The sequence below is a fragment of the Channa argus genome, chromosome 12 (assembly GCF_033026475.1).
Source record: "Channa argus isolate prfri chromosome 12, Channa argus male v1.0, whole genome shotgun sequence".
Classification (NCBI taxonomy): Eukaryota; Metazoa; Chordata; class Actinopteri; order Anabantiformes; family Channidae; genus Channa; species Channa argus.
The window spans coordinates 16222911-16248615 of record NC_090208.1 but is presented as its reverse complement, the minus strand read 5'-3'; the positions used below and the strand labels follow the sequence as shown (position 1 = coordinate 16248615).

General features: G+C 39.6%; 1 protein-coding gene across 1 annotated transcript; it reads right to left on the bottom strand.

Moving 5' to 3' along the window:
- Nucleotides 1-1796: 1796 nt before the first annotated feature.
- vax2 (ventral anterior homeobox 2) lies at nucleotides 1797-25623 on the bottom strand. The gene is made up of 3 exons (XM_067525409.1): nucleotides 24560-25623; nucleotides 20383-20570; nucleotides 1797-6525 (listed from the first exon to the last, which is right to left on the bottom strand). The coding sequence occupies exons 1-3, from the start codon at nucleotides 24792-24794 to the stop codon at nucleotides 6037-6039; spliced, it is 912 nt and encodes a 303-aa protein (XP_067381510.1). The 5' UTR covers nucleotides 24795-25623; the 3' UTR covers nucleotides 1797-6036.
- Between the last annotated feature and the right edge of the window lie 82 nt (nucleotides 25624-25705).

The window sequence follows — 25705 nt, the reverse complement described above, 5'->3', positions numbered from 1 at the left end:
GACTAAATGTAAATGTAAGTTTACAGGAAGGGAACTGTGTGGTTTGGTACAAAAATTACAGTCAATACAGCTACAGCAGAGACAAAGGTCATCGTCATATCAGAGTTTAGTCAGTTTTATTAAGGCTCCAAACATTTTTTTAATTTCCAAAAACATTTCCTCAAATGAAAATCCAGCTATTGTTCACTGCTGTTTGTTAACTTTTACTCTTTATAAATGTAGAACTTTATATTATTATTATTAATATATAATAAGTAAAAAATTGTGGATTTTACAAAGAACAGAGAACATTCCTATTAAATTACTGTTATATATATATATGTCCTAAAATCTTTAAAATAAAGTGTTAGTACCTCTGCTTTAAGTGTGTGTATTGTTTCATTTTTAGTTTCAGGGATATTGCTCAGTGTTTCTATTGTTGTGCACACACACAAACCTGAAGCCATGTCTTTATTTTACTGGCCTATACATCACGTGATTAGAGATTACCAATTAAAACAGCAATAAAAACCCAATTAGTTGAGTCCTGTTGCTGTTTACCACCATGGTTTGTTCCTCTTCTGCAGGGCAGTTCCTTCTGGCCGTCCCCTCCCTGATCTGCTCCCCACCCCTAAAGCAGGCCACCCATCTGGCCTCCTTTCTGCTGGCCCTCTCGCCTCTTTCTTGCTCAAATAAAGGTGCCAATCACTATAATTGGCACCCTGCAGGTCAATTGTCCCAGCTTGGAGAAGTGCCCCATGCTGACGTCTGGGCTAATAGGGGGACATACGAAGTGTGTTACCTTTACAACTTTGTAAGGTTACATGTCCTGTTCCTTCATTGCAGATTCTTTTTCATTTGACATGTGATTGGTAAGAGTTTGGTTAGAAATGATCCAGATGTGATTAACCTCCTGAATAAACTTCATCGGTAATGTGTTCTGATGTGTTCATTTTTTAAATGTTTAACTTTCTGGACACAGTCAGTCATATAACTGGGTCTGTTTTTTAACTTCTGGCACATAATTACAAGAAAACTATGTGAAAAAAAAAGTGACATAGTACAAAATACAAAATATAGAAACAACTGGGAACAAAACAGACAACTGTTGGAAGGATGAGAAAGACACATTGTTAAATTATAAGCTCTCTTATGAACAATGATTTGATAATAATTAGCTGGGATTTTAAAAGATAATTAATAATTTAACAAATTTCTATCTGCTAGTTACAGCATTTATTCATGTTCCAGGCAAACACTGGTTGTCACTGCTACTGTATGAGATTGTGTTCAGCGTTGTTAATGTTTAAAAATCCCAGAGATTACGTTGTATCTTAAAACGGTGCATCCAGTGAAGCATGTGTTATTCTACTGTGTAGTCGGTTTGACTCCTGCCTGAGAACATTTGCTACATGTCCCACCCCTCTCCCTCCACCCGTGTTTCCTGTCTTTATTTTGGCTTCCTAAAGGTAAAAAGGAAACAGTGAAGCAAAACAAGAATTGTGACCAATAGAAAAAAGTATATGTACATATATGGGTTTCAACAGGCATCACAGTGACAGCTATGAGTTACAAAGACTTTTCAGTCGGTCAGAAAAGATGGAAAAAGCTAAATACTCCACACTGGTCAGACATTGGCAGGGCTCAAAACATAATCCCACACCCCATGAGGATCCTCTCCTCCTCAGTATCAAAAAAAACTTTAAATGTTTAATGCTAAGCAAAATTCAATATATTGATAGACACTTTATTAATCCCAATGAATAAAAACTTTAGTTTAAAGTAATCACACAGACTGTGATTACTTTATGTGTAGTAATTTAAAGTTTCGCCAACTGTCCTTCAAAACAACATGCTGTTCTTCCACAGTTTTTGCTTATAAGATATTTTTTACCATGAAAATATCAGATTAATTTCTTACAGGCGGGAATAAAACCACTCTGAGTCATTCCACATTTTATGAAGTATATTCTCATATTTTAAACCAATTAATGTCCCAAGGGCATGTCAATTCAGGCTTTGTGTGCCACCATCCAAACCAAACCCAAATTAAAGTATTTGAAGGTAATGTTTGCACAGAAAGACCTGAAAACATGAAATGTCCACTGCCTTGATGCTTATGCCACACTGATGGAGAGGACAAAGAAGTCAAGGTTTTTAATAAACCTACGAACAAGCAAAGATAGAATCGCCCAAAATCCGCAGTGTGTATAGAAAGAGCTCTGACATGTTTGTAGATTGTGTAAAGAGAATCTCATATTTTCACTGAATAGTCCTTTAAATGCAGTTTTGATATGAACAGCGTTTCTCAAATAGTTTCACAAACATCCCTGCACCGTTATAAATGTAAGAAATGGTAAAATAACTTTTTATTTCCTTGATTAAGTTTAGATAAAACTGCCCACACGTGCATGTTGGAGTTTAGCTTTTGTGGCTTTGAGGCAGGTGGATGAAGGAAACACAACACGAGAGCCAAATTACATAGACATATATTTATATGCATATGAATAAAAATACATATACATATTGTACAGTATCTCGACTGAGCGTGAAAACAGCTCTGTCAGCGCAGAAACAGAAGTAAGCCTCTTTAAATAAGTGCAAAATGTTAATGAGACAAAGAACTGTAAAGCATATATAAAGTTTTTTCTGAACCTTCTTTCGCATTTTGTTTTTCATGTTGAAGTCACATGGCGTGGACATGGAGATAACATGTGCAAAGACCCATTTATATATATATAAAGTTATATATATAAATTTATATCTATGTACATATGTTTATTCATCATAAGTAGTAGCTGGTGACATTAGCTTGACATAAGTAACAATTACTGCTCATCAAAAGACATTATGGCCTATGCCGGACCTTGGCTGTGCATAAAGAAAAAGAAAACCATGAAGTTTGTTTTTAAAATTAAGGAACATTTTCACACAATCTCACACAAAAAAGGACTTGATACATCAAGAAAATCATGATGCAGCAGCAAGAGCCATAAAAGACATTTAATGTCTCTGAAAAATTGTGGTATTACTTAAACAAGTGCGAGATGTCACAGATTGCACGCAAACAAAGCAACGCTTTCACTCTGCTGTGGTGAGAAGATACTGCCTGGAAAAGAAGCTGAAGAAAGCAAAACTACAAACAGAAGGCTGATGCAAGGCTTTTTTTCTGTTGCCTAAAAGTGGTTTCTCACTTCCCTTGAGCTGAATCCTTCATTCTGAGCACACGATACAATAACTGCAGATTTATATTACAAAATGCCACCGTACAGTGAGAAAATGAGGAGCCAGGGCTGACGCTGAATGATGGAGTATGAGATTTGTAGCCACTCAACCACAAACAGCTTCTTTAATATATCTGATCATTGCTTTCATGTGATATAAATGAGACCCGCTCCAAGGTTGTTAATTAGGAGCTTATTTACCTACAATGACATGCATCATAATGCGCATCTTACATCTCAGCAAAGAATGGAAATAAAGAAAAACAGAGTTCATGAAAGGCTACACAGACCTTTACATGAGAGGCAAGCCTCCTGACCTCTGAGCTCTATCTCTCTGAGCGACAGAGCGTAAATTATAGATGGTGCTTATAGAAAATAATACTGTGTTCAACAAATGCACAGGTGCAGTGCTGCAAACAGCCGTGAGTAGATAACGGGATTTTTGAAGCACTGCTGGGGTCTGAACACAACAACATCAACAGCAGCTACCAGCCAACGCTACAGGGGTGCAAAAAGGCCCCGAGAGCCAACAGACTGGGAGTTTTCATGAGCTGAGGTTAGAACCTTTCTGTGAACTCCACAAGAAATGTGTCTGCAGCTGGAAATGGGCTTGCCTGTTTTAGACATAGCCTGGTCTTTACTTGAAAAGCACCTTTTTGAATGGATGTCATTGGAGTGCTCGTTTTTTTTTTAATAGATGTCGATTCCCCTTCAGCAGGAGCGAAATAAAGGGATAAAGAAAAATGTATTAACCCTCACAAAGAGACGACACCTGGAAATGAATAGAAAGACAGGGGAAAAAAGGTAAAATGAGAGGTATCAAACAGAAAGGGGGCTAATAATCTGACATGGACAAACTGAAGGCAATCAGTTAGAATATAAAGGTGTGTTTTGGTTTTCTGAGAACAACAAGAAAACCTGGATGTGTGGCGTGATATGGGTGGGGGGGGGCAGAGAAAAATACTACAGCTGATTCTTACTCTTTTGTTTCTTTCAACCTTTAGTCGTGCATTAACATATTCAAAAACCACAAGCAAAGTTTGTCTGAAATGAGGAGGTTTCCAATCTTGAGGTCAATTTAGGTGCAAATCAATTCATTTAAAAATGTAATGTAAAGAAAACTGCTTGTCTGGGGGGAAATAACTAAGAAAATCTTTGAGGTCGTACAAAAACCCTCAAACATAAAGTGCTTTTAATGAGGGGTGAGCAGGAGAAAAGTGTTTGTTTAGGACGGGCCAAGGTGAACAGAAGGAGGAGCTAAGTGTCATCATGAAACATTGCAACAGGAAACATGGTGCAAACACAAAATACTTGTTTAAGGAGAAATAAAGTACTTAAAAGCTTTAAAAAAAAAAAAACTTTGCAGTGATGCTGCAGCTTAGTGATTCCTAAACACATCCACACAGTTAAACACTTTTTTTTCCTTTTGTGATTATGGATAAAAAAAAGACCTTACTGTTGATAACATTGTGATATTGCAAAGTAAAATAACAGTGTTGGGCTAAAAGAGCAGCAAATTCTACTGGTGTCATGAATTGGTCTTAGTACATATTTGTCCCAACTTCAGTTAGTTCCACTAAATCACAGTTGTCAGAGGCCTTGTGATGTCTTCAAGTTATACGTTATACTGATGACAATGGAAATGAGTAAATTTCCACATATGAGAAGCTGAAACCTGGGAGTGTTTGGTAATTCTGATTAAAAACTGACTGAAAACACAACCAACAGTTATCAGTCGAGTAACTACTCAAGTAATCGTTGCAACTTTAGTCCCATGTACATCATTCATCTCCAGCCTACACAGATGTGTTCCCGTAAATATAAAATGCCCGAAAACTGAGTCAGATTTACGGAACAAGTGTCTTTTAGATGATTAATGATAGGGAAACTGTGATACATGTGAACCAAATATCGCAAAGTTAACATGGGTTATAAGTTTTTTCCAGCCTGAACTTGACGTGCTTCAGTCAGGACACAAGTGTTTCACATCCAAAGCTTTCTCTATAAATGCTTTGGCAGAGTCTAACCAGCTCCCCTTCTGTCTTCTCTTGTTCTTTTATATTAATCTATCAGATCTGGATATGTGACTTTGCACAATTGGTCCAGATCGTACTACACATTATTTCTTACACAAACACAACCAAATAAAGAATTTACAAAATCTACTGCTGGACATCAAACAGACTGATATTAAAATGCTACGATTCTTTTTTTTTTTTCGTTTTTCTTCCATATTGTGATAGCACATAAACTAAAATTAAACATGGTCACTTGTACCGAAATATGTACCCAAATGTGTACAAACTGCTCTTTTTGAAATACCACTCTTCTCATTCAGATTCAGTCTGAGCTATTCATGTCAAGTATATACTGTATATATATATATATATATATATATATTTTGTTCCTGAACAGTAAATGAAGGCCTGTATAGAGAGAAAAATCACACATACAAACTCACTGGACAAAAAGTGAAAAGTCACTTAAAACCACTGCCAAGAGAGTGGTGATAAAAACCATCTGTCTGTCCGATCCACACAAAATACACACAAAGCATTTTTGCACGTTTTTTCTTTTTTTTCTTTTTTTTTTTTATGTGGGACAGTCTCCATCACATCACGTCCTTTTCACCATTTTGTGTCAAGGTGTTAAACTGTGCTGCAGCACAAAATGGTGCCACAAACAACCTGGTCTTTTCCTCTTTCACATTTGTCATGATTCAGGGAGATTTCTTTCTCCTGACTGCAGCCACACAAAAGTCAAACAGGCAGCAGGGTGTGACACTGAGGAGAAAAGACAACTCTGCTGGTGTCCTCAAAGACGGCTACGTTACTTAAGAAACTGTCTTCTTCCCTCCGAGATCTGCCTCTTTCCTGTCCAGCCGCATGTACGGCTCAAAAGCTGAAGAACCACATCCATAGGTGGATGTCAGTTCATGATGAGTGCCCCCTAGAAGCGGCATGGTGAAGCAAAAGGAGTGTGGTGGTGGGACGCCCAGCCGCGGTGAGGGTGGTGTGCCACCCAGCGACAGTCCAAAAGTCCCACCTGGTAGAGAGCTGGGGGGGGTGCTGCTGCTGATCCCAGGAGAGGTGGAAGAGCCTCCACCTGGGCTGTTCAGCAAAGAGCCATTTGCTGGGTGAGATGGAGGCCCTAAGAGAGAGTTGGGTGGAGGAGCAGGGCCTGACAGGAGGCGTCCCTGCTCCAGGAGGCGTAGGATGTTACAGGTGGCCAAAGACTCAGATGTGGTAGAGGAGCGTTTGTCTGAATCCTTGGTGGTGTCTTTTTTCTGTTTGGTCCTGCGGTTTTGGAACCACACCTTGACCTGCAACAACACAACCAGCAATAAAGTTTTACATTTTTGTCCAATGCACACTGTCAGTGGTAAAATACAGGAAATCAAAAATAAAGGCTAGAAAACTTTACAAAGTCATCATCCTGCACCATCAACTCAAAACCAGAAGTCGTCTATGTGCTTAAGGTCACGCAACTAATGTCACTGATTTCATGCCAGTTTTGTTTATGGTGCATTCATTTCGTGTTCATAATGTACTACCAAGCTTATTGGTGAACTCTTGCAGGGCTTTGTCCACCACGTTAAACTGATGGCGCTCAGTGTAGCTTTAACAAATGTCTGTCTGCGGACAAGCTGGAGCTAATGGTGGAGCGGCACAGAGATAGTCCTCAAAGCCATGCGCATCGTTCGGAGAGTTTTAAAAGACACATAGTTGTTAAAGATACGGTGAGATTTGCTGTAGGAGGGAGGGTTTGATAAACTGGCTCAAGTAATCTATTTTTTTTAACAGACTGAATGGCTGAAACTTAACCACAGTGAAACCACTGTCATTACATTTGTACCAGGCGAGTTTATTTACAGACACGACCAACTTTGCATCAGAACATTCCTGATTTTTCTTAGAAATAAGGTAGTCTAATCCCCGATAAGTCTGGATTGGCAGCAGATGACTTAAAGGAAACTCCTGTAAATGCATAAGCCTGTAATTTAATAAAAAACTGTTTTATAACCAGTTGTTTAGTTGCACAACAGCCCAATGACACACATAGACAAGAATCACGTGTAAAGTTGAAGATACAATGCACAGATGTTAGGACTTAGTGAGTGCCCATATACACACACACACACACACACACACACACACACACACACGTCACGTGAACTGAACACGCACCAGTCTCACACACACACACACACGCACAAACACACAGTAAGTATCATCTCTGAGCAGGTCAAGGACCTCCTGGACCCTAAGACCCTAAGTTTTCATAAAACATTTGAAGATTAGTTAATTCTTTCACTGTTTCCTGCGGAAAGTATCACAACTGCAGAATTCTCCATCCAAGTTTTCTTCAGCTGACACCAGCTTGTGTTTCCTCCAGCTACGATTGACACACAGAGCTGTGCCAAATGTAGTTGTTGATCGTGTGGAGGTGATCAGGCCCGACTGGTATTAACTACAGTATCACTGTGCTGTCAAGGCAGGCTCAGCGTGCAGCTGGAGCAAGTGAGATCATAGCCTCAGCTACTGACCACGACACAAATAATGGGATCGGAGAGGATCCCACAGCTCAGGGAGGAATACTGACGCCAGCAAAGTATTACTGCAAAGACCCACAAGAGGCACAGAGGAAGAGATGGTGCAGATGGAGATAAAAGAGAAGACGTTGGGGGGAGATGACATGAGGGTGGGATAAGCAGCAGAAACAATCCATGTAGCTGTTTCTGCTTGTCTTGCTCAGTCTAGATTTCTTCCTCGTTAGCTCTCATGCTGCCTCTCTAAGATCTTTCTTGGTATTTTACTCATGCGCCATCGCCCGCCAAACACACACATCACATAAAAGGCTTTCAGTACAGATGAAACCCTCGACCAATCCCTTCCCTTTATCCCCATGCTGTGGGTGTGGTCAAGTCTACTGTTCACATTACAGTCCTCCTATCTATTGCCAGGAAAAAAACAGGATAGAAAAAAAACGTTGCTAGTGTTTTACAGGGATTTTATTAGAGGGGGAAATGATGAGAAGAGAAGAAAGCAAAGCTGCCTTTGGTACATCTACACTATTGGATGTAAATCCTTTTTAATGGGATCCAGGGTTCAGAGCGGGGGCAGAGCTTACCAAGGGAGATCTGGATCTAGCATGACCTGCATTTGGCCCCAGCCTCACCCTCTGCATACAGGGCGAGGTCGGGCATGGCTAGAGCCCGGGTGAAGAGGTCAGGACTGAAGTAAGGTTGGCAAAACCTGGCAGAAGAACGGATGTTCTAACTGATGGAAGCAGGACAACGGGAAGGTAAATTAGTTGCGATGTCATTACAAAGAATGGTGCACCTTAAACAGTAAATATCCCCTGTTTAGTAAATATCTCTTGATCAAAGGAAAGCCCATTGGTGATTCGTATTTTCTTACTGCCAACGTGTTCATTAAAGTCAAAAACCAACAATGCATGCACAGTCTGTCTCTCAAGCACAAAACACTGGAAAATATATTGTTTGGTATAAAAGTAAATTGTTAAGTATGAAACAATCTATTGTTTCATGTTTAAAAATCAACGCTCACACTGCTGGATACTTCAGTGTAGCAAATATTACTCAAACTGGAGTAAAACGTGCATTTGTTGGGGACTATTTTCAGTCACGGATTCATTTTGAGCGTCCAACTTCACCATAATAGACATGTCATGAAGTGTCTCACTGGTGTGTTTTACTACAGCACATTAGGATTTGGATATGCTAATACTTCTGTTGGATCATCATGGTTTTGGTCTCTTCTTGGGATTGAAAAGGAAAAACAGGTGTTGATTTACCTATACATGTACTGTACATTGTGTCCTAAAAACTAGCTGTGGTTTTGTGTATATTCACAAAAACAAATCAAACTATTGCTTAAGTATTGAGATTAAGACTCTGAGTACCTAAAGATCTCCATCGTTCATATTTCTGTTGTATTTGTAAGAGTATCTCTCCCATTTTATCCGGGCTCAGTACTGGCACCAGGGTCGCCCTTGGTGGCTGGGCAGGGCACAACTGGTGGGGTGGGATTCAGACCCGTGGCCTTCTGTTTTCCAACCCAATGCTCTACCACTGATCCACCAGGCCCCTCTTTTACTTGTGTTTGTAAATATGTCAAAATGCAGCAAGACAATATTTATTGTAGAAGTGCAGATGTTTGAAAAGCCTCTCATTTCCACATATACCAACAATGTCTTTCATTTAACTGGTTTACATGTCAAAGATCCCCTCCTCTTGTTACTGTACCACCCAATATCCTGTTTCAACTGGAAATAACATGAAACAGAAGAAGCTCCTGACGCACATCCACAGCTGTGGGACATAACAAGACAAGAGACACAAAAGGCAATAAAAACAAAAGGTAAGTGACGAAAATGAAAGCCTGGGTAAATTCAGGGGAATTCAGGAACTGACAAATTAGGCCAGGGGAGTAGATTTCAGACAATTGGAGCAGGAAAACTGCGGCAGAGGTAGAAAGGTTAACCCAGATCAAAACCCAGTGTAGAGATCAACCAGGCATCAAGTGCCCAATAAATCAGCTCTGATAATAAGTCTGCCAACGTAATGATGAGAATTACATTATTCTGCTTTTCTGTTACAATGAAGCTGAACTGAGCTATGCATTAACATATTAAATGATAAAACACACTCTGCTGTCTCACTGTATAATGCTGATAACACAAAGGGAAATGCATGATTGTGACAGTAAAGTCTTTAGGAAGGACGCTTAGTGATTGTCTTTCACACTTTCCATGACCCCTCCAGCAGCTCGGTGCTCCCACTGTGACCCCAATCAGACCTCCTGAGCCACACCACACAATGAAAACTCTTTTCCATGGAGACTGTACATGGCGGACCAGCAGACATTAAACCGCATGTAGCGTACCAGGGGATGCTCAACTACATGTAACATCTAGCATGGGTCAACACATCAGGCTTTTTTCAGACGTGCTCCAGGTTTTAATAATGAAACTAGTACTGTTACTACAGTTACAACGACTGTATTTTAAACTAAACCTGCAGAAAATTTGTATTTATGTGGCATTTTTTGATTAATGTTTACTTTAATAAGCCCCTATACAAACAGGTGGTAGCCTCACACAGACACACGCTGGTTATCTTATATATCGCAAATTTTCTTTAAGTAAACACTAAAATGTCTGAGAAAAATGCCACTGACATTTTAAAAAATGTCTTTTACTGGTGTTTCTGCTTTTGTGCTATGTGTTATTTCCATTCAGTTGTTTTGTTATTGTTGTGCCTTTGATATTTTGTCTTACATGCTTTTATTGTGAAGCACTGTGGTAAACTAACGTTTCTCCTCTCTAATTATCTTCTGGTATTGTGGAGTGTTTTGTAAAATTATAGACAGTCACAGCGATGATATATATGAAATGTGTGAACTATCAAAGTTTGTTGCACTGCTCCATAGTTACCTGTGTTTATAAAATTTTAGCTGCACAGTGAAGATGAAAAACCAAGGCACATATTATTCTTGCTGCCTGTCAAGTACATCACTATCCTGCTGATGCACTGACAAAAACTGTCTCTACAGTGCCTCCATACGAGGACTCTTCTTCCTCCTTCTAAATACAGTGCACCACCAAATTGACTGCCCTCATCCTCCTCATTACACCAACCTTTTTTAGGCTCCACCTGCATCATACCTTTATACCTTCAACCTTGTGCCAAATTCATCACCACCACCATCACATTTCACCTGACCCCTAAACCTTAAAACCTCGCAGCCACCAATCACCTACCCCACCCAAATAAACCTGATCTGGTGCTCCATCTCTGCAGCACATGTTTGGCCAGGTTCAGCCAGGGGTTAACCCCATCTTAAAGAATCGTTGGTAGATATGGCTGTCTAATCCTTCTTAGCACAAAAACACTTGGAACTGTTATGAGGCCCACCTCTTTCCCTCAGTCCCTCCCTCCCTCTGCTTCTCCCTCTGCTCCTCCCTCTCCTGTCCATCCATTCACCACCTCTCTCCCCACACACGGGTGAACCCCTCCAGGTTAACATAACTGCCTCAACCCTTCACTTACTGTAATGCTACTGATGTTCTGCGCACATTTTCCCCCAAAAATTAAATCAGCAGGAGTTCAACTGTGGTCCATGACTTTTCTTGCTTTCACACGAATGACCTCTGGCCAAAAAAATGTCCAGTGTTGAGTTTTTTTTACCGCAAAGTGTCATGATGCTCAGAATCCAGACTGAACCAACAAAACTCTTATTGTTTTCATTTGTCAGGAATCATATTTGATTTTGTTTTGGCAGCCAGTGAAGGCAGGCCACAGAAATCTTAGAAGCAGGAGATGCGTCACAGTTCAGCTGCCTGTTTTTGTAGTTGTTGTTTTTTTTTTAAATCTTCATCATCTCTTCTTCGTTGGTCCTCAGAAAGTTTCTCTCTTTTCCCTCGTAAAAGGTAATTTTATGGTGTCTCCTCATCCAAACTAAAAGGCTCTTGCATACACCGTGAAGATATTTGAAAAAATGTTGTGGTTCGTATTTTCGGCAGCAGTGGCAAGATACTTGTGACATAAGCTCAAAACATTTGCTCAAATGTATATTTGTGATATTTGTGCTTAAATTTTTTGTTTTGTGCTTTTAACTTCACTTAATTTAGTTAGATGTTTTTCAAATTAATTAATTATTAAATTAATAAAAAGTAGGGCATATATAAAGAAACACATACCCCGTTAAGAGAGCTAGACAAAGAAACAAAATAACTAGACAAATAGAATATTGAAAACTCACAAAAAGCTTCTTCACTAATAGCATAGCAAAAATCATATTCATTAGTCATACCATACTGTGTGATTATGCAGGGCTTCAAGTATCTAATTTATGTCTGAAAAAGTTGCAAATTAATCAATAATTTTTGTTTTTACAACAGCACATAGCTTTTCAATGATAAAGACAAAGTAAGTTGGAAAAAACTTTACATAGAAATAGACAGTATAATGTTTTTTTCTACTTGCGTTTCTAAAAAACTCTGTTTTGTTTTTTACTTAAAACTTTTCACTAATAATATATTTGTATACTTCAGATTTGTACATTTTCACAAGCGTCTCTGTCAGCTGTCACCACATATTACAGACTTATGTTGTTTTATACTTAAAAGTAGTAAATTTACCAAATGATAAAGTAGAGTTTAAAATTTAGAAATTAATGGGACGGGCACAGTTTAAACAGTACTAAACAAAGAAAATAATTATGTGTTAACACAAAATAGATTAACCAAGCAAGATTACAGTTTTGCTCGTGTACCTCAATAAAATCCAATTTATACTCTATCAACCATCAATAACATTTTGTTTGTATATAAATATCATATTATAAAAACTACATTCACGTTTCATATTGTGCTAAAAAAAACAGCCCTTTTGCTTTCACTTGGAAAAAACTACTTTGAACAATTTTACTTCAGTTCCTTATAAGTATTTATTTTTCACCTAAATATGTCAGCGTTTGTTTGTGCGTGCTGCTGTATCCCCTGTCCACTGACAGGTGCTTGTCAGCTCCCACACAAGTAATCCACCAGTATAATTGCATTACACATTTGCCCGGCGAATGACTCAAAGTGGTTGCACGGAAAGCCTTTCACCACGACTGACTGGTCTGGAAACCTGTGGTCAGAGGTACTCAGTGTGTTTGTGTTTGTATCAGAGACAGGGAGAAGCAAAGTAAAAACCTCTTGTGTCCAATTTTGTTGGGGTTTTTTTTGTTTTGTTTTCACATCAGTTGAAGGATTACATTCTCCTCCATATGTTTGGAAAACTACACCATTCCTGTTCCATGCATACACACTTCACTCTGCCAAAAGCTGATGAAACAAGTTGATTCGATATGAGAGAGTGATTAAGGACAAAGGCAACTAAGACTTAATTGCTATTATGTTCTTCTGATTATCTAATCAACTGATTAGATAATCAGCCTCACGGGTTTCTTCCTGACCATCTTCGAGTCGGACAAAAGTTCCCACTCTGAGGATGATGCTCTTGCTTTAGGTCACCACAGAGGAAAGAGTTTGTGTCTTTACAACACGAAGCCCACACAATTTAACTGAAAGCACAAAGAAGCAAGTGTCTGTCTCCTTCCTATCTTTTTCTCCATTCTGAGTGTTTAGACAATCCCCACACTGTGCTGCCGACTCTCTGCTACATCTGCACACTGCGCGTCATGGTCGAGTCCTCCACGCCCCAGACAAGTGGCCAGACACTGTCTGCCTGGGCCATCATGGAGAACAATGATGGCACAACAAGGACATTCACCATACGTAGACACACAAACAAACAGAACTTGTCATCTTGTCTCCTCAGTCTGCAGAGGGAAACAGAGATAGATGCATCTGGACAATATTTGGTTCAGAATCTGTATGTTTGTCAATCAAGTAGATATTCTTGATATTTATTTCACAGTTTTGTGGACCAAATCAACTCTGTGTGTATTTCTCATCAAAGTAACCACTATACTTTTATACAAATGCGTCCATGTACATGTTCAAAAGCAGCAGAAGTAATTTCTTAATGGTGAATTTAGACTATCAGGTTTCATAAGAAGTCAGATGAGGGTCACCTAGTTTTAAAAGTGCCTGTCTTTCTGTTGGGTCTTTTAACCTGTGCTCATAATGAATGCATTTTATTTATAGAGGCCATCTCAAGACAGGTGAAAATCTTTGAAACAACTTGTAAAAAGATCCTAGAGGACTAAAAAGGAGTGAGCAGGACAATATCACCTAGCAACATCTCACAGAGAACCTCCAAGCCACAAGTTTAAAAAAAAAAATCCAGCAACAAGAAGCATCACCTGAAAGTTTTCACAGCTCTCATCATCTGTGCCTGAGGCTGTTTGGGATCAAGAAATTGTCTGTGTAAAAGAAACGGCCACAGGCAGAGCATGAAAGGAAGCATGACACTGATCGCAGATGACTAACGCACCTGTCGAAGGACAGCTGCTTCATGTTAAGGTAGGCACTGTTCTTAAATCATATCATATAAAATAATAAATCATAGAGTACCTGAAGAGAAATGTGTCTTAAGCAGCTACATGACAATAACCTGTAAATGCTTTCATTAGAAAAAATTATCATGTCTCTGCTGGCCTTCACACACGCTTTTTCTGGGCCACTAAAATCAAAGCAACAGCATCAAAACTTGAGCAAACTTTGACATCTTGTTATTAACTATAACTTTGACAAGAGTTATTTATGTTTCTGTACTCTTTTCTAGAAGGTGTCTATATTCTTGATAGTTGAGTTAAACAGTTGATTTAAAACTGAAATTAGTATTAGCAACAGGCACGATCGACATAATCACAGACAAATGATGGATTCAGCGTAAGACTTAATGCATCAGTAACTGATAAAAAAAGAAAATCACACTGATGGTGATGTTTAAAATGAGGAAGCTTAAGAGCCTGTTGACGGACTGAAAGCTCTCCGGCACAGCATCTCAGCTCTGAGATTGCTGCTGGCTGCTCTGAGCCTCCGAAAGTGTTAACATGAAGCTCACTCTGAATCACAGGCATAAGCAGTCACACACACATACTGTACATTGAAATACAAACACACACATATAAAAACTAACCCGGGGTCACAGCCACAAACCACACATACTTACATATTGTGCATGCAGACCTTATAAAGTGGCCTTTGATAAGTACTGCAGCACCACCCTTTTATACTAGCAAAGTACTTCTTTAAATTTAAAACACAGTTGAACTGAAATACACCAGTCAGCCACAACATTAATAACGGTCGCTATAAAGTTGTGCTGGACAGGGGGTCTGGGTGGGAAAGATTTAGCTCTGCTCTCTATGACCGACATGTGTCAGAGCACACAGCACAGACTGCGTATGGAGCTGTGCAGCTGCACACGGGTCCGATTGCCCCAATGGTATTAATGTTTTGGTCGATAGTTGTATGTCAAAAATAAATAGCTTCACTGACAAAATAATAACTAAATAAATCGGACCAAATCATTTGGCCACAACTGTTCACCTGGTTTTACATTCAAGACTAATAGTGATTGAAATAATGCAGCACAGGGACAATAAAATCTATAGCTCCTCCATGGAAGGGCTGCAAACACCAACAGGTCGACACAATGGCTGTGTACAAGTCAGATGCACTCAGATCTCTGGTGGAGCTTAAAGTGACCACCCAACATGGTGACCCGAAATCTCCTCCAGTTGGAACACAGGTCATGAAGATGAATTTAAGAGGTTTTCTCTTTCTGAAAAATACACACAGATAGTTTAATACTGCATAAACAGAAACTATAAAATACAACTTAAGATTCCAGTAAATCTGTATTGTCATCTTCTTTATAGACTTACGGAGAGAGAGAGAGGAATTGTACAGTATCTAACTCTGGTGTTGTGCATCTGCCACATGTAGACATGAAACAGAATACTTTCACAATTAGAGCTCATGAACATCCAGGTCTTCTACTGATCATAAAAGTAACTAATAAGCAGGGGCTTTCCTGTTCAGGGTTTCTGTGAGTGTGTGTGTTCGTGCGTGCGTGTGTGCGAGCGACCCCCTCCTGCTTTGTTATGCTGTAGCGGGGAGACACCTACCGGGATGAAGGCACAGCTCTGAGCTGGTAACGAATTACTCAGTAACGCGTTACAGCGGAGAACTAACTACACTGAAGTGCTGCCGATTTCATCTCGCGATGCTGTAGCTGTTACAATACCAAAATACGTTTCTCCATTTGTGTGTGGGCGGAGTGAAAAGACTCAGATATCGGAATGAGGTTTAATTCTCCAACGCCGGCGTTTCATTGACAGAGTCAGAAAAACTAAAATATATGTTCCACGATTTATTTTTCCCAAAGAGATGGAACTTCATTATTATTATTATTAATTTTAAAATTTGTGCGTTTACATATTTTTTCAAAAGCCTAATGGAAAAAAACTATAATGCGTTTAAGGGCAATTGACTAACGACCAAAAAGCAGTATATCGATATTTTATAATCGGATTTTTTATATTTACTCCTATTAGTCCTGAATGATATGGGTTTTGTATTAGGTCTTCTATGTCTTTTTTTTTTTTTTTTAAAAAAGAAGGACTTGTCATTTTTAAGGTAAAGGTGCCATAAAAGCTATTCATCCGTCTGCCAGAAACACTTGGAAGCACCTTGGCGAGATAGTTTAGAGACATGTGCGTCAAATAATTTCTTTGTGAATCACGGCTCCAATAATCTTTAGAAATTACTCTTAGAGTGTTTTGTGTGTGTGTGTGTGTGTGTGTGTGTGTGTGTGTGTGTGTGTGTGTGTGTGTTGCCTCACTGTGTGATCACTTTGAGCATCTGAAGTAAAACATTAACTTAATAAAAATCTATAGGCCTCATGTGTGTCACAGAAAGAGAGACCTGTTGCGTTTATTAGTGCTTTAAAAGGGCTAGTTGTTTGTGATTTAAATGGAACACAAGCTGATTTCTTATTTATTTATCTGTTTATTTATTGAGTTTGAAATTCAAGTGCAAGCCTCCAGGCTGTATTAGGGGCAAGACTGGGAGTTTGGCACCGGTAAACGAAATTTGAAAGAAAACTGTCACAGCTTTCTTTGGTCTATTACACGTAAATGCGTCGGGTTTATTAAAAGTCAACGAGGAGAAACAACAAAAACGCTGATTTATTCGTGTTGCCATCATTTTAAGAGGTTCCAAATAATTGTTTTGGATTCCAATAAGCATAGAAGAAGATTTTCCAAAAAACAAAACGCTTTGTGCTGAAAAAGAAAATCTAAAAATTACTGGCCTTTTGTTGCATTGAAATCAAGCCCACGGGCTCATTTGCAAACTAACAAACCCAACGAGCAAAAGAAATAACGTTTTTCAGCTCACGATAAAAAACATTTAAAACTAGTAGACTGGAGAAAGGCCCATAGGAGCGTGTCTCTCCTCTGAATACTGGCTGCAAAAAAGAGGAAAAAAAGGCCATAAACGCTCTTTTCTTAGATAGAGCTGCTTTTATACCCAGACGTCCTTTAATTGGACGAGAAAGTCAAACCGTGGGTAGCACATCAGCAAACACTGTAAATCACCTGAAAACCAGAAAACACCTCAAGCTTAAAAGGGGCCTAAAACTTTGAGAGCTTCCATCTTTTCCTTTCGGTTTTGCCTGATTGGCCTTGAATGAGCATTTGCTTAAAAACATACAAAAGCATAATCAGTAAGAAAACTCCAATAATGCAACTAAAAGCCTTTCAATCGCACCTAAAAGCTGCTTCAATGGCAACACAGCATTAAGAAATTTCAGTGCAATGGGATTAATATCTCACGCCATTACTAAGGAGACTTATTATTTACATTTTGTTCTCACTTGAAGGTCAGGCAGTTTTCACACGGCTGCGTTCAGCAGGAAGCTGAGGCCCTCCCATTAACACCCCTAGTGTCAGCACTAATGAGGGACACAGTGGCTGCTCTGTGCTCCCAAAAACCACACACACACACGTTACCTTTTCTATCCTTTTACCCAAGCCCTTTACCTTATATCTTTAACGATCAACACCTTAACTATAAAAGCAATTCTTAACGCCCAAAAGATCTTTGAAGTAGTGATGAGATGCCATAGTGCCCTCAGCCTTTAAGTTCGGTCCTCACAAATATAGTAACACATGTACACACACACACACACACACACACACACACACACACACACACACACACATTTCTCCACCCCACCACTTGCGTGCTTGTATCGCTGCTGTTTTCAGGGAAGGTGCGTTTATGTTCTGCATGTGTATTGTTGTGTCCTGCAACAAGTGGTTTGGACCAAGTGGAGTCTGCAAAACACAACAGTCTTCCGTTGTTTATTTTCACACAATTTTGTCACTGAAAAAATATAGGCTAAATTTTAGTTATATTTCCTACTTTTGATTGACGATATATTTTTAAGTTATTTTTTAACATTTCCCTGTGCTACTCCAACCTTTCAGACTTATCCACAGACGTGTTGGGAGAGTGGGACAAGCGCGCGCACACATGGACATTACTTTTCTTTTTTATTCCGATATGTAAAGAATCTGAATACCACAGCTCCCCCTGATGCTCACAGATGTAACACTGTTCTCAAAAAGTTTAGGGTGTCAGCTTAAAGTAGGTAACAGAAGTACACTGTGGGCCTCGCAGGTGTCAAGTTAGTTTTCGGCGTCCAAATATCTCAAACAACTTCCTCTGAATTACGAGTAAAACACTGTAAAGGCATCTATTTTATTGTACACATTTGTACAACAACACAAACACAGTTACTTAGAGAAGATATGCTTTGTTGACATGGAGCCTGTCTGTGAGCGGATGCGTGCGTGATGACGTAATGAATAGAGGTGGTAAGTAACTAAGTACATTTACTCAAGTAGCTACTATATTTAGGTACATTTTTCAGTTCTTGTACCTTAGTGCATTATTTTCATGTAAGACTACATTTACCTTTATTCTACTACAATTCAGCAGATAAGATTGTACTTTTACTTTACCACATTTATTTTATATTATAGTTACAAGTTACTTTTTGTATATGTACAATCTTAATACAAAATCAAATTAACTAATACATTATATTATGTTATTTAACCACAGGTCAATACTTAAAACCTTAAAAAGGACAAATTGATTAAAATCTGTTCAAACTTTGTGGCTGTGCCGTTTTTTTCCCCCAAACCAAGTCGATAGGTAACTTGGGCCCTTATTTGTCATTAATTACTATAACTTTTTTGCCATTTTTTCTACAACATCAAATTCAGTACTAGTGAAAATACATTGTCTTCTTTGTACGTTGAGTACATAGGTTTTAGTGCAGGTAATTTACTGTAAAGAACGAAGTGGTACTTCTATTTGTAGTGAAGTGTTTTTAGGCAAGTAATTGAACCTTTACTTGCCTAAAAAACTAAGAATTGAGTTTATGTGCTTGTACCACCTCAACTAACCCAAACAGGGGGGTTGGGCTCGTGGCGCAGCAGGAACATTCGAATGAAGCGCGCGTGGTAGATGAAACTTCTGCAGGGGTAAGAGGAGCCCGGGTCCATCAACAGGTCGATGTGTGACGAAATGTGATTTACTCTTTTCACGCTGCAAAAGGGCACAATCTGATTTTGTTACTGCACTACAAACATGAAAGTATTATTATTGTACTTTTTAGATACACTGAACCAAGTGACCTAGAAAGGAGCGCCGCGTTTATGTTCGTTAGGGAACAAATTAGTTGCAACAATGACGCACTGAATATTTTTCTGACGCCATATACACGTAGATGCTGAAACTTCACAATCCAGAAGCCCCATGGCGAAGAATTTGTTTGACGGACTGATAATGTGGAATTTTGGGTCACGCTTCCTGTGTTAGAGATTATGTGTTTTTATTCATATTTTTATTTTTTAATTATCTAAATGTGGGTAGAACATTATAAAACATGAGTCTGATCTGTTAAAGACTCATTAAATGTAGGGCCGTACTTTAGCTTCCTGTTCACTGCTGGTTTAGTCCACATATGTTTGTAAAAATAACTGCACCCTTCATGTTGGACTGTAACGTTATCCTGATTGTGGCTTTGGAAACCCCCACCCCCCACCCTAGTGGATTTCACTTTGGGCGGGGCAGCTACTGGTTTCCACTCCTGGTTGCTGATTGGCTGAGGAGCCAATTAAGGCCTCTACACACCTGTGCTTAACTATGACGCTTAATGAAAACAAGTTTTTAGGGGGGTGTGTTATTAAGTTAAACGGAATAAACGGGGCGGCAATGGTAGAGTGGTGGCCTACCGACGATAGGGTCGGAGGTTCGCGCCCCGCTCTGCCGGACCACACGTCGTAGTGTACCTGAGGCAAGACACTGAACCCCCAAAAGCCTATCCACAGCCACGCAACGCCGGTCTCAAGCACGGTAGAAATTGGGCTGGGTTGCGTCAGGAAGGGAATCCGGCGTATAAAAACAAAACAAAAAAGAATTGTGCCAAATCAACATTCGGACAAAATGATCGGCTGTGGCGACCCTGAACCTAGACGCTGAAAGTAAAACGGAATATAATCATCAAACAGCCTAATAAATGACCCCTTATGTTTGAATCTTAGCTGTGGTTACCAAGTAAAATACTCTTATTGGAATGTGACAATCTCTACTGGAGGTTGCTCGCTCTCGGTCTCACCTGTGTTTCGGACAGATTCAGCTGCCTGGCCAGCTCCGTGCGCTCCCGGCCCACGACGTACTGGCACCGCTGGAACTCGAGCTCGAGTCGGTACAGCTGCTCGGCCGTGAAGGAGGTCCGTGTGCGCTTGGGCCGGTCCAGGTCAAGGCCTTTCGGAAGGACGATCTCCCGGATGGTGCCTTTGGCGTCTGTCCAGCAGAGAAACGCAACAAAAACAGTGTCACAGTTATATTTTCCACTTGTCAGCAGTTTTCTGCAACAGAAACCGATAAACTCACTTGTGTTATTGGAGTAAACAAAGCCTTCTAAGTGTCCATAACCCTTAGCCTAGAGCAATAGGCTAATGGATGGATGCTCTTCGGTATTTCTTTGACACAAACTGGATGAGCGTTTTGTCACCGTGATGTCCTGTGAATAGGCCACACTTCCTTTAAAAAGGGCGATATTCACACAAATGTCGACTATTGTGTTAAGAAGTCATTTGGTTTCAAGCTGTATAAAACTTAAACCATCAGGTGCGCTAAGATTTGCACTGTGGCCAAAACGTGCAGGTGTACGTCCTGTGTTCTCGGAAGTATTAAAGTCAATTCAACACAGGATTACAGATTTATTTTATTGACCAAAACCTTTATCCGAAAATATGTGCTCTACAGAGAAAAAAATAAATTGTTGTGCCTGACTCTAAACATCAACTCTCTATCCTGGACAATCAAATGTTTTCCTATGAGTTGAATAGTTTCATTGGCACAGTTTCATTTCTGTGTGTAATTTAATTCACTCCAGGCTGGTTTGGTGTGTTTGATGTAGCCTGGAGCTTCAGGTTTCATGTTTCCAATAAAAGGACTGTGCGTCATTATCAACAACATGAGTGTATGTATGTGGTTTCGTGGAACAACCTGTCAATAAATTGGGTACTGGTTTCCTTTAGCTGTTAAGCTTGTTTAGGTTCGGGTTATTAGTGTGATTGCGTATTTTATTAGGATTTTATTTTGGTTAAGTTGTTTCCATCCATTGATCGGTATTTACTTGCTCTGAGTCCATTTGTTCAGAATTGGCTGCTTAGATATTGAACACTTGTGTTGTTTTCTAATTTTGCCTGACAAATCAGGACAAATTTAAAAGAAAGACAAAACTTAAGGTTAAAAAATACCATATAGTATATTAAATATTAAGGTAATTATCCTGGGTAAGAAGCATCAGTCATAAGGGTACTAAGGTAACTGCAAATATTTAATAAATAATAATTACGCCTTATAGTTCAATTTTTATTTTGCCTTAATCCTCAAATCCGGGTTTGAGTAGCTTCACTACAGGGAAGAATATTTGTAAGGGTTTATCACTTCTATGGCCAGACCAGACCCTCTCTTTGTCCATGGTTTTGAAGTCATAAAATATGCACTGCAATAAAATATGAAGAGGCCTGAATTAAATATGAAACAAAACTGATTGAACTGAAACTCCATATAGTTTCCATAGGAAGGCCACAAGCCAAGAGTAACAAAGAGAGTAAAATCTGAAGCTCCTTTTTTTAAAGCGATAGAGGCAAAAAAATATCATGATAATAATAATAATAATAATAATAATAATAATAATAATAATGTGAGCGATGTAAGCAAAACATTTTGGATGATTAAAAACAAAACGTGCAATGAATGAGAACTGATGCAGGTTGGTCTACAAACAGTAAAAACTGTTGTTTTTGTTTTGTTTTTTATCATCAGTGTAACGCCCGTACAGGCGTGAGCTACGTAATGAAACATTTCTGGGAGGTCTCCATCTTTACGCACGCATAACAATTTTGCTTTAAATTGATGAATTCTGCACTGTAGAGTTTATCAACTCCCCTAATTTACTAATATTACAGGGGCATACCCATACAGTTTGAGTTGTGAGCTCCAGAACATAATAAAAGCTCAGATTGCATTGACATAATTTGCACACAGAGGAGGGAACCAGCGGCTGTAGGCAGACCTGCTGACCTCTCCATGACCCCGGCCTCGGGCATCCAGCCTCAGCTTCCAAAACAAATCCTGACCGAGCAGGCGCTCAGTACGCTCAGTACACTCAGTTTCTCAGTTTCAGTACAAACTGAACAGTACCTGAACCCAAACTGGCTCAGATCTCTGTCCTCCCCCTATGACGGACACAAACTAATGATTGATGCTGCAGACCAGAAACACGCTCCTGAAGATTTTACAAACTTTTACAGAGAGAAAATAAAACCATCTTTTGACATGTGGGAAAACTGAACTTTTATGTGTTGGAAAGCAGCAATGAACAGCGTTTAAAATATTGCAGTAGTTCAATCGTCTAGTTAGTAATATATCTGTAACAATAACATATAAATTCTTACTATTCCTACAGTTGCTACAATTACAAAAATATAATTATAATCATTTTAATTACTTTCACGTATGCACCACACCTATGTTGTCTCTCCTTTGCAATAAATTAGCATATTTTCGTTCTCCGCAATTTTAACTATTCAAAACTGGTCATTACTCCATTAATGTTGCCGTTTTGGGGGTAAATGAGCCGCTTCACTGCACAGGACACACTGCACAACTACATGCTCAATAAAAGATAAAACTAAGCAGTCAGCAACCAGCCATAATATCCACACTATTCGCCTATAACCGAGATCTGGTATGGCGACATATTGATTCTGTGCAGCTTCAATGCAAACAATGGAAACAAATATAGCAACTGCGCTTTAATTTATCCATTTTCCATACGGAGTTCTGAACGGAAGGGATCCAGGCCAGCTGCTGGCATTTTGTTCTTGAAAAGCATTAGTAAATTAGGAATATACAGTCCATACAGGACAACTCACACTGACAGTTCAAAAATAACCCTCGCAGTTTATTTTCTAAACCTTAATTTTGGTCAAACCGGCTTCATTGTACTGAAATAGTTTAAGTATCCTAAATGCACATAACCTTAAATGACCTAAAGATTTTTAAAGGCTCTTTGCTTTTTTTTTTCTTTGTAAACTGAATCCCTTTAGGTTTTTTCTGAAACACACATATATAAACACACATTTCCTGCACAGTTTAATATTTAATTCTTTAACATGCAAACATAAATTAAATATAAATATATTTGGCCTTTCAGATGTACTACATGGCTCCAAAACAGCTTGTAATCACAGAAAAATGTAAATAAACTCAAATGACAACCTATATTTTTAATTGCTTTCTAGGAGTGTTTTCTGACTGCAGACATATTATCATTTTTTTCCTTTTTTTTTTGCCCCGTTCATTCACAGACTTGTGGCCTCCTGCTGGAGGGCGTGGGCACTCAGCAGAATATTTAATTAAATATTATTGTGGTGTTCATTAACATAATGTTAGCGCAAAAAGGGGATCAGCACCGACAAACAAACACACACACACACACACACACACCACCTTCAAAATGATTGTTGATCGAGCTCTTTTGTTGATAAAAGTAACACAGGAGCCTTCAGGGGTGCATTTCACTTCATTATCCTTAACACTTTTTCTAGAGCTTTTTTCCTTTGTTTCCCTAAACATAAACAGGAGTGTTAGGGAGTAAAAGCCATCACATGCATGACACTAAATACTGGAGGTAGAAATAAGAGCCAAGTTTCACCGGGACTTCATTTAATTGTTGGATTATTTATCTATTTAATTTTTTATATTTACACATGAACAAAGGATTGGCCACAAACGGCACAATTGGTACAAAGACGAGTTTAATTAGTGATTAAAAATTATATTGGAATTTAATTTAATTTTTTTTTACATTCTTATTTACAGGTGTAACCTGGCGCTACAATCACGTAGGTATCACAGAAGTGAAAGTAGCCTATTGTTACCACAACAGAAGGTTTTTGTGGTCCAGCCTGCACAACAGCTGCTGCATTGTTGAGCACTTTGAATGTTTAGGAGGGTTCTGGTGATTTAAACACTTGTACATGGATGTACACTAATTTCATGAATACATATTTTTATAAATGTATATAATATTTACACATTTATATACACTTTTGATATTCTTTCTTTATTTTATAATTGTAATTTGTGATGCTGTGATTTGGATAGCTCTGGACTAATATGCTGATCATTTTAAAAAATATTTTGAAACTTACAGATTCCGCATTTACGCACGTTTTTTTTTTTGTTGTTTTTTTTTTTTAGGTTTGTCTACTTACCCCTCACTAATATCCTCCGACAGTAGTCAGGGTCCACTCCCAAAAGTTTGTCGTGTCCATCTTCGCTGGAGGACGTCGGTGTGGATGCGGATGTCCCTGGGGTATCGGTGGAGCTCTGAACCGGGGACCGGCTTCCTATCTCAGCCCGGCATTTCGTGTCCATTCGGTCGGAACACAGCGGATTGGGTCCACAGCGGTGGCTCCCATCGCCCATAGTCGTGGCCTGATCGAACATCTACAAGTAAATTACAATCTGTAAGATTATCTCTCCCTCCTTCTGTCGCTGCTGCTCAGCCTCTTTCCACTTTCTTCTCCTCTTTGCAAGTGTTCTCCACAGATGAGGAGAGCATGCCCTCCTCTGCCCCCCAAAAAGTAGATCCAGTTACAAAGCAACCATGCGGTCCAGCAACGGCACCGGGGTGCGCTTCAGGTGTTGCCGCATGACGCACGGTCCGAAGTCCAACCGAGACAAGGGGGGAGCCGGTTTGAGGAGAAACCTCGGGATCCTGCTCTTACTACAATACCCAGGAGGTGAAGAAGCAAGACATGGTGCAGCCTGTAAGGTACAAGGGGCAAGTAGATGTACGGAGGAGCAGGGAGGTGCCACAAACACACACACACCGCTCACCCACGTAGAAATAAAGTGAGAGGCGGTGCACAAAAAGCCCACACAGCAGCGGTCACAGTTCACCGTGCACAAGCCAGGGGAGGAAAGTTTCTCCTGGTTTGTCCAAAGCAGCAGCCTGTTACTTCACCCCCGGTCAGAGCGACTGCTTCTTCGGATCCTTCACTGCGTGTTGGTGGTGGTGGTGGTGCTAGTGGTGGTGGTGAGATGGCCACATAAGGGGGTCGGTGGTCTTCTGCTTGTGGAGAGCGCACAAGAAAAGATGTCTGTGGGGGGACTGTCAGGAAATGGGAAATGGTCACATTCGCTCAGAAGCAAAGTCTCGAGCGCTCTTGTCAGTTTTTATAATTTACGTTGGAGCTGAAACATCACGTCTGAGCGGGGCGGCTGCTGCACCCTGCCTGCACCAACAGAGGCGAGATGTTGGTATGTGGATAATATTTGCGGTGACACGGTACACTTTACAGGGGCAGAAACCAGGTACGTCATTTCCTGCCCACGCATGGTCGCCCCCCATTGGT